Source organism: Berghia stephanieae, chromosome 10 (assembly GCF_034508935.2).
Source record: "Berghia stephanieae isolate SIO BIC M18660-M18661 chromosome 10, UCSD_Bste_1.3, whole genome shotgun sequence".
Taxonomy (NCBI): domain Eukaryota; kingdom Metazoa; phylum Mollusca; class Gastropoda; order Nudibranchia; family Aeolidiidae; genus Berghia; species Berghia stephanieae.
The window spans coordinates 23,823,589-23,833,993 of NC_088369.1; the positions used below are offsets into that span (position 1 = coordinate 23,823,589).

Consider the following 10,405-nt stretch of genomic DNA (forward strand, 5'->3'; position numbering starts at 1 on the left):
ATCCTACCCTTGTCAAAAACACATCTCTCTTGGTCATCTTACGGACAGCACAAAGTGTGTCCTGCACAATACCCATGACCGGTCGATTGGCCTGGGGTGTGATTATCATACGAGGTACAGCCGCCAGGTTGTGGATCTCTGCCCTTGTCTCCAATGACTGGGGCAAATGAAGATTCATCTCATCTCCATCGAAATCGGCATTGTAAGGGGTTGTCACACTGCACATGGAGAAAAAAGAATTTATTCACATTTTGTATTTTCAACCTAAGACAAATGATATCTAAAATCTAGTAATTTGTTAAACAACATAACCTTTTTGAGACAAACAAGAGAACAATCATGTTTAAATTAAGGTTCTTTATGAAAAGAATTCAATATAAAAATAATTTATATAGCTATGTCTTGTTGATGCTTTTTATGATATAATGGCATATAATTACCTAAAATTGAAAATAAAAGAGATAGGCATCTAATTTCATCTCACTTGTTAAAACTTACAGTTCTTTTTCAAAAGATGTTCTCCATGTTATCTCTGTATCGATTCATCATTTAAGAATTATGTGGATCAGAACATGTCACATCTTTCTCTTTGTTTGGTTTTTGGTTTCTTATTTTTTAAATATCTTCTTGATTTGTTGAGAACACTCCATGATTGATTATTCATATTTCTTCCATCCTGGTGATAAGGCAGTCACTATTTCATCATCATCATTGCCTTTTTCACCCTGGGTCAGAGTATAGGCCACAGACAAACAGTTTCCATCCTTCTCGATCCCGAGCTAACTTTTTTTATCTCATTCCAGGTCTTACCACTTCTCTGAATAACAGCTTCTTTAATTCTTCCTTCATAAATTCTGTTATTCCAGAAACTCTTCGGTCGCCCAAGCTAAAAAAAAGGATTTGGTTTGTCTGTCTGCGTTTCTGTAACGGTTTGAGTTTAACGGAAAGGGGTGTTAACCCTTTGCCAACCCCCAACCTGGAGGACCAGGTGACTCAAAGATGGGGGAATCACACACCATCAGTCGCCTTTTACGACACGCTGGCTTGGCGTTGGGCTATTCTTGACCCTCTCAGTTGAGGGACCCCGGACACCACAGGGGTAAAAAGTGGTGGAACCAAGATTCGAACCCACAACGTCGATTCTGGTAAAAGTTCCAGGGCAGACGACTAAGCCATTCGGCCATGACACCCTCACTATTTCATATTCAATCAAAAATAGCATCCAACTTTTTGAAAACAAAATCGTCAAGGTTCATTCTGACAAAACATTTTTTCTCTCTTCATTTTATTTATTTTTTAAACAAACAATTCCCCCCATCCCAAACATAAAGAAGAACAACAAAATAATCCCGACCCACATTAAACCAATTAATTTACGATTGGAAATATAATAGTAATAAAGCAGTTTTAAATACAATTAATTTGTCTAAAAACTCAATTTATGATTAAGCTGAACTAGCATAGGTGTGTCACAGAGCTGCATATTAGGCAGTTTAGCTTCTTGTGCATGTTTTCAAAAAATATTAAAAAAAAAAAACTTGATGGTTTTAGGGAAGTGTAAAATGCCTTAGTCAACAGGACAACTCATCTCTATATCAAATAAGGTAAGAAACGTTACCTGAGATTAAGCCTGAATGTGGACCAAGGCAATACTTTTACTCTATGACACATCATACTCATTTTGTGGAGGGTGGGCTGTCTGTTGAAAACCACGACATCATTGTCCACCATGTGACGTTCAACCTGAAATGCATGAAAATGTTTTTTAAATGTCAGTGTATGCTCAAAATAAAAGAAAATAAAGGCTCCTGTGTAATAATGAAGAAATGCCAACAGGTCATTTTTGTAATATTTAACCCCAAAAAAAAAAACCCAATTTTTTTAAAATGCATCCACTTTGAAAGCTTACGTAAAGATTTCGTTCTCAACAGTTTTTCTTGGTTAAATGATAAAAAAACTAATTTAAAAGCTAAGGATCTGCTACCAAAATTAAAAAGAAATATAATTTTTTTAAACAGTCAAAAAAGAGTGGACAACTTATCCATTTTGTCATAGCCTCATATACCATATTATTAGTTTATTTAAAAAAAAAATTTTTTATAGCTTGTAAAAGTCACTAGAAGAGAAGTACCTACTGCTCATTGACATTTTATACAATCTGGCAGAAAGTTAGGTTAGTGGAAAATTAAGGCTAAAATTTGACGAAACTACAGCAGAATAAAAACAAGTTGAACTTTAAAAAGAGGTTAATTTTGGATAAAAACGTTCATTAGTTTCGATGGATTTTCTGATTTGTTCATAAAAATACAAATTACTTAAAAAATTGGAAATAAGAAAAGAGAAACAAAGAAAAGAAAAAGAAAATGATAGAAAGAAAAGAAATTTCACAATAAAATCAGAAACAAACCGTCAGAAGGTGGATTCATTCAGTTACGATAATGGAAACCCTTACCTTGTATCCTATCTGTAAATGAAGATCACTAGCCTTTGGATGATAACGTAAATCAATACGCTCCCCGTTGTCTCTGACAATGTATTTGGCACCTGGGTATTGATTAGCACCTCGGCGCACCAAGTTTTGCATTCTGCAATGACAACGTATAAAACAATCATGATGGTGTTTGTACAACCATATCTAGAATAAATGTTTGCAAAAGATTAGAAATTTTTTTTTTCCATATTATTCTCCCCACCCTGTGATAAGTTAACATAAAAGACAGACAACGAGAGGTAACATTGCACAATTATGATGGCTGAAATAGCAGGTATTTAGACAAAGCCTGCAATCTCTTGGTATTCAAATACTGCTGTGCTACTTCCTTTTGATTTGGGATGGATACAAACAAACCCCAAAACAAACAAAATCAAAATCTGTGAAAGGACACTCGAGACTTTTAAAAATTCAAGGAGTTTGAGAGACAAGACATTCATAACTTCCTTCTTAATGTGGCCAGATGGGATATTGTACATGGGGGCAGGAAATTGTAATTAATTCATAGAACAAAACATTAACTGCCTACCTGTCAATGTTGAAAGGGGTCACCAATTCGGGGAAGGTCATGTTTTGGGCGATGGTCCTTGGTACACCGACCTGGTCCACACGAAGATTGGGATCTGGAGTGATGACAGTACGGGCCGAGAAGTCCACACGCTTTCCCATCAGGTTACCACGGACACGGCCCTCTTTTCCTTTGAGTCTCTGCTTGACAGACTTTAGTGGTCGGCCTGACTTTTGCATAGCCTGTGGAGAGAAAATTTTTATCAGAAAAATAAAAAATCCTTCTGACAACAAATGAAACAATATAACATTGAAACTTTTAACAAGCCTAGCTTAAGCAAAGACAAAGCTGGTATGCCTAGTATTTTATTTCTAAATTAAGTTGCCTACTGACCATACTCTCATTTTTTTTAAAATTAAAAAAGTGGTTGATGTCCCTCAACTGTTCTATTATAGCTTTAAAAATAAAGTTTCAATTTAACATCCCTTTCAACAAAATTTAAGTATTAAGTAAGCTTCAGTTAAAGTCAGCCAAATGGACTACAGAATGAATGAATGAAACTGATGTCAATCGGCTCTTTTGTTATTGTCTTTAAAGATTGCCAGTTGGGTGATTAGCTCTCACTTAAGTCCCTCAAACAGTCAATAATCGTTTTAGGTTACACATAGTTTTGAGTATTTCATATGATTGATCTGGCGTGCACAACTAATAAGTATTTTACCCGATTCAAACTCTTGAGGATAAAGTGTAAAAAATGCCAGTATCTCAACTGGCATTCTAATACAGAGTTCATGATTCAAAAGCTTGTGACTTACCAAATCATCCTATTTTTAAGACAGTTGCCTGTGGCAAGTTTACAGTTGTAAATTTCTCTAACGACTATAGCAGTTGATGATAAACATTGGTTACAACTAATAATATCTGACCTATGAATACCGATCTGAGTAGGTAGAACAAATCAGCCATTTTGTGAACTGTATACATCCATAGCTTTCCTTATCAGCAGCACCATTGTGAAATTGTTATCAATCAATGTACCAACCTTTGGGATTCCTGGCATTTCATTGTCAACCAAGGTGGCACAATGGAACTGCAACATTTTGGTGTCTTCTTGAATAATATGGGCTGCTGCACCATTCTGCTCGTTCCTGCGAAGCTGGTTATTGGCTTTGACAATGTCAGCAAGTTTGTGAGTTAAATCGTCCTGGAATTTAAAAAATATAATGAAAGTAATCAATGAGAGCAATATCATGAAAAAATTAACACACAAATGACCTATTTTAAATGAAATCAGTTATTTCTTTAAATGTAGGACAAGGAAATCAAGAGGACACGACAATCTACTCATAAGATAAGAAAGTAGAAATAGGAGATGCAAGGTTGAAAATCAAATAGAGAGAGAGAACATTTTTTATAAATAATGGCAAATTACATTACACAATAGCCCTATAGAACATTTAAATCCTTGATCACAATCAAAATATTCTAAACCAATACTGGCTGTTATGATTAAACATACAATAGGTATCAATATGTTTACAAAAGGAGTTTCAAGTTTTTTCTTACAAAAGGGGTAGATTCCAAACAAACAAACAACCCCCCCCCCCCAAAAAAAAAACAACAAAAAACAAAAACACATAAATAATAAATAAATAAATAAAAAACAACAAACCTGATTCCTGGCAGAACCATACATGACAACAGCGGGTCTAACAGCCAAAGGAGGGACAGGGAAAACAGTCAAGATCATCCAATCAGGGCGGGAATACTTGGGATCCATACCCATAGCCACACACTCTTCATCTGTGATGCGCTTGAATATTTCCAATACTCTTTCTGCTGTGACGTTGATCTTTCTCTCCTGAGACTCCTCGTTGGTGTTCTTCCATTCTGCTATCAGTTCAAGACCATTTCTGCGAATATTTGGTTGATATCTTCCACACCCTCCATGACCCTGAAATTTAAAAAAAATTTAGTTTAGTTTTCATAAAAGAATCGAATGGCTTTTTTTGACACTTTCAGGTCATTTCAGGGCTTAGCAAATACAAGATGGCAGAAAGCCACCCGAGGTCTGGTTAGATTTAAAGTTAATTGTCTGAAACATTCTAGGACCACAGGCACCTAAGACCAATAAATTGACACGAGTAAATTCCAGCATAAATCCAGTTTGTATCCATCCACGTCCCTTTTAAGGGAGATACTGTGATAATTTAAAACTGACATTCCTTTGGAGAAATCAAGAAAACAAAATACATCGCCTCAGTAAAAAAGGATTTAGGGAACTGAAACACGTACAACTTTACCAAACTGAATATATGTAAATTATGGCTCTTAACCCTTTCCTTACTAATGCGACTGGATGCGACATTACGGATTACTTGCTAATGCGACTGGATGCGACATTACCGATCACATGCTAATGGGACTGGATGCGTCTCTCGCAAACGGCCTCGTTTTAGCGTAACATAGCAACGAGCTCTCGAGAAACTTGGTTTCAGTACGAAATCCACGTTTTTAATCGGGGTTTGACGATTCCGAATATCGAAACCGGATGTGTTTATTCAGTTTCGTTTTGAAACTGTGCCCAGTTGAAAATCAACACACTCCTTGTCAGCTACGCCTGGACGCAAGCGACGCTGCTATCAGTGTGCTGTGGATGGCATCAAAATGGCAAGTGGCAGAACAAGGGAGACCACGACAGGGTGCCATTTGTGCAATATCCATCTTCATGTTATTCAAAATTTCATGAAAATTTAAAAAAGTGACAGAAAAACAGTAAGAAAGAACAAAAACACTGCCTTTTCATTTTTTGGATTTTATTAATTTTTTACAAGACATTGTGGACAAGAAACCCAAACAAAGTATATATTTTCTTAAACTGCATTCTTTTGGCTTTAATATGGTGTATTAAATTTGATTCTAAATGAATTTGGTGATTTTATATGATTGTTTAAAAAATATTAGTGTGTTTAAAATTTTGAGTTATGTCCCTTGGCTTAGCAATTGGGGGTGGATCTGTGAATTTCCCTTAGCAATTCAGCCTGACTTATGGTGAACCTGTTAGCAAGGAAAGGGTTAAAATATGGAATTCCACCATCGTTTACAATTGTCTTAGAAAATAGAGTGAGAGACAGTCAGATTTGACAAGAGAATCTGCTAAATCTACCAGGTAAGTTTGGAAAATTTAATTAAATTAACACTTGTTCTACTGGAACAAATAAATCACAGAAATCTCAAATTACAAAATATAATGAACCTTATCATAATATGCAGTTCTAAAAATATCTCATCTTTTGATCATCATCTAGACTTGGTTTGCAGTTTTGGATACATTTTATTTTGTTAAACATGAAAAAAAAAAGAAGAAAAAAAAGAAAGAAATGGAAGTCTAAATAATTAGATGTTAGGAATCAAAGTGTGAGCAAGTTGCCCTAACACCTATCAGTCGTTACCTTGGGGGCATTTTCTTGGCCCTCTTGATTCTCCCCTCCCATCTCATCTTTCCTCTTGTCCATTTCATCACCTCCTTCACACACTTTTCTACCACGACACAAACCATAAACATGGGCAAGTCGCTTTTGAGGATAGCCTTTTGACTTGCTGATGACATCTTTCATCTTTGGGTGACTCTGCAAGACAATAAACATTTGATTTAAACGCTGTGGGTGCCTTAGAGTTATACCTATGGTAGCCTAAAAAACATTATCAAAATCTTTTTAAAAAATCTGACAGGCAATGACATTATTATTATTAGCACTGAAAAGACAATTGATCCTAAAATATCAATTCATGAGACTTTGGAATAGCCCATTACTCAGCTTTCTCAGCTAAAATCTATACAGCGCAATCCATATATACAATAAAGTCACAAGGGAAATAATCAGATCTAGTTGATTTTGTTGTGCCATAAGAAATATTAATCAATTAACAAAAAAAAGAAAAAATATATAAAGATTTGTTTAAATATGACTTTTCATGTCTTTGTTGGACATGAAGAGAAACAGTTACAGAATTCTCTCCTTGGTTAAAATACTGCTGTTACGCTAATTGATCGGACAGGCAAAATTTATGTGACTGATTTGAGAGACGAGTGCAAATTTTAAAAAACCTAAATCACTTACTGGATCCATCAACAGCTTGGAACAAAAGAAGCAGACGCATCGGAGGATTTTCACTGTTTTAGTGAGGAATGCAACATGGTAGACAGGTTTAGCCAGCTCAATGTGACCAAAATGACCAGGACACTCTGTCATGTTCCCAGCACAAGTCCGACAACGTGACGTTCTGTCCACCACACCTTGTCGAGGATCCATAAGGCCACCAATCTTGGGTCGGCCTCCTTCCATGGTCTCTGAATATTTGATGCCCCCATCATCAGTTACTGACATACGACGCTACAAAAAAAAAAAAAAAAAAAAAAAAAAGAAGCATTTTTTTACATGTGATAGATAGGAGTTAAGTCAAACAAAGCTGAGTACATTTCAACTGTTTCTAGCACAATTAGAGACAGCTTTGACATTGGTCAGGAGAAGCAAAGTTAGCTTAGAGAAAAATTGGCACTAACGTGTACCGGCTGATGTCCGGCTGCTATCTTGTCTTATTAACCCCAAGACTGGATACCAATAACAAATGATGCTTTTTTTTCCCCCTATAGATAGTATGCGCTTGGCTAAGCAGCTCACAACATTGTCACCCGGAAGTATAACGAAACAACACACAAAACTCTGTGTAACCATGAACTTTTATAGTCTGGATAATACAGTTAAGTGAGAATTACTCATAACTGTGGATGGCAAAAACACATAACAAAGACCCGATTGACGTCAACTTCATTCTATCTATTGAATGCTGCCAAAGAACACTTCTTAATCATACCAGTGTTACCGTTATACAAAAAGAAAGCGGACATTTATTGGGCAATGTTACATCCTTTTGTCCCACACCCCACAGTTATATTAAAGAATCATATAAAAGTCTTTCTAGACAAAGATAAAACGGTTTGTTCAAGTAGTTTGAGAAGACAGGCAGACAATGTTACATGTCGTTGGTGATTGTGGTGAGCATTAAGAAAGAATGATGAGGAGCGTTTCACTTTCACAATGGCCTGATTTACGAAAGCAAAGTAATATTGGGAATTCCCAGTACAGGTTTTGGTACGGTGAAATGCATGTGTCGTTTGGGACTAGACTTCACCACTGGCCTCATGATTCATGGGATGTCTTTGGCTGTTATTTTACCTCATGGAAGGATATTAGCATTTTCATTGGCTGTTGACTTCCTTGCAGGATATCATAAATCAATTCTAAATTATGGTATTGTTTTTCATGAGACCAATTACTGATATATTTTATAGATCGCAATTTGATACAACCGTCGCGACTTTGTTATGTCAATATAAGCGAGATGTCAATTTATGCATTGTGGATATATCTGCTCTGCACTGTATGTGCAAATATTTGCAGGAATAATATCTTAATACAATTATAGGCTTGTTTAAACATTGTTGTAATGGTGTTGATGGTCAGATTTAGTTAAGTTTTCCATTACAACAATAAAATGACTAGATATTGCTCTAACTCTAATAGAGCTATACCTAATATATAACTAGATATCACCCCAGCATTTTGTTAATCGCAAAAATAGTTACTAAAACTATACCTTGTTTCTTTCTGCTAATGTGCAATTTACTTTAAAAATAACAAAACAGAAGTAGCATAATTCTTTTTCTTTTTTAAAAATTTCTTCTTTGAACATGATTAAATATCTCCACAAGTTGGCTGGATCTGTAGAGTAGTCGATAAGCTGTTTGACTATTGATTGGAAGGTCCTGGGTTCAAATCCCAAAGGGAACAACAACTGATTTTTTTTTCAACATTAATTATTGTTTTTACTTTTATTTACCTGCTTTCTTACTAATAGTATTATCTTTTTTAAATTTCCTTTTTTATTATTTATCATTATTCTAGTTTTCTTAATTTCTTATTTCATTTATTTGTCATCATTTTAATCAGTACCTATACTTTTACCATGTTTTAGGTTTATCATCATTATAATAATGAGACATTGTTGTCACAGTTAACAGATAAAATGTATACCAATACTAATACCATTTTCAAAATAACGGTTACAAAACATTGACGTTTCTTTTGGACCAATGATGAGGCCGTCAATGGTGACGACGGTGGCAAGGACTAGTGAAGGACTACCTATGCCTATACTTATACCATCCAAAAAGTAGAGAGCGGTATGGGCTCCCTTAAGTCTTGGATGATGAAAAAAGTGATAATGGAAAGGCTTCGGATGGGAACAAAACAGACAATGGACATTTCTGGTACAAACACCTCGTCAGCGCAACACGACAAATGAATGTGGAAAACAAATAAAAATTATTAACAATTTTAATTGTTTTCCACATTCATTTGTTTACTGTTGTGCTGACAAAGGTTTTGTACCAGAAATGTCTATTTTGTTCCCACCCGAAGCCTTTCCATTTTGTCACCCATCACTTTCATTCGAAGTCCAACTTCAGACTCAGCAGACCCATTGAGTTTACCCCGGTTTCTATAGCATGAAACCGACAATAGCAATTGCTTGCTACCCTTAGGATAGGACTGTTGAAAAGTACTTTCCGCCAGATCAAACAGACCCAAAGCTACCCAAATCCAATCACTGCTGAGTGGAGGGGGGGTGATCGGGTGATATCATCAGAAACAAAACAAAAATCTCAACTGCACCTGGGTCCATTTGCGTTTGAAGCGGGTGTTGAGTGCTTTACCAACTGAGCTATTGGGGCCCCCATTATAGTATTCATATTGTAATAGAAGTGGAGTCAAGTCATAGTCGTGTGAGTGTGGTGCCAGCTGGTGGGGGAATGACTGACACTGACTGACTCAACTCGGGCCTCAGGCTGTGACAATTTATTTGAATGAAAATTTATCAAATAAATAAATTCACTATCTAATCACTCAACGTTCGATGTACACAAGGTAACACTATTCCACATAATTATTATTTTTAATAAGTTTTATTTTTGGGTCGGGATAATTGCAAAAGAATATAATATGGGGAGAAGAAAAAAAAATATTCGTACTGTTTCCTCGGGGCTCAAAATGCTGAACTGGATTTTTTTGACATCACGCAAAGGTGCGTTTGAGTCCCCCGTGTAACCAGCGGCCACAGTCATTTTGACTGAGGCTCTGACTCTTTAAATGATACTCCCAGAACCTGTAGTAAGTTTGTAAACTTATAGGTAACTGACTGAAACAATCAACAAAATGACTTGAGTAAAAATACACGAGTCAATGTTTTTGTCCAACGTTTTGAAAGTCAGCGAAAGCTGAAAATTAAACTTCCGTTGAAGGAACCCCAGCTTTTATAACAATATGAATTCGGGGCTTCCACTTTTC

General features: G+C 35.9%; 1 protein-coding gene across 1 annotated transcript in view; it reads right to left on the reverse strand.

Annotated features, from left to right (window-relative positions):
* LOC144980850 (DNA-directed RNA polymerase II subunit RPB1-like) overlaps window positions 1-10,405 on the reverse strand; it is a 28,814-nt gene extending 18,409 nt beyond the window's left edge. The window contains exons 1-9 of the mRNA XM_078928713.1: window positions 10,090-10,405; window positions 7,121-7,393; window positions 6,452-6,628; window positions 4,672-4,953; window positions 4,042-4,203; window positions 3,021-3,241; window positions 2,453-2,585; window positions 1,619-1,743; window positions 8-218 (exon numbers count right to left, since the gene is read on the reverse strand). Coding sequence (XP_078784839.1) covers window positions 8-218; window positions 1,619-1,743; window positions 2,453-2,585; window positions 3,021-3,241; window positions 4,042-4,203; window positions 4,672-4,953; window positions 6,452-6,628; window positions 7,121-7,393; window positions 10,090-10,182 — 1,677 coding nt within the window. The 5' untranslated portion in view covers window positions 10,183-10,405. The remainder of the gene's footprint in view (window positions 1-7; window positions 219-1,618; window positions 1,744-2,452; window positions 2,586-3,020; window positions 3,242-4,041; window positions 4,204-4,671; window positions 4,954-6,451; window positions 6,629-7,120; window positions 7,394-10,089) is intronic.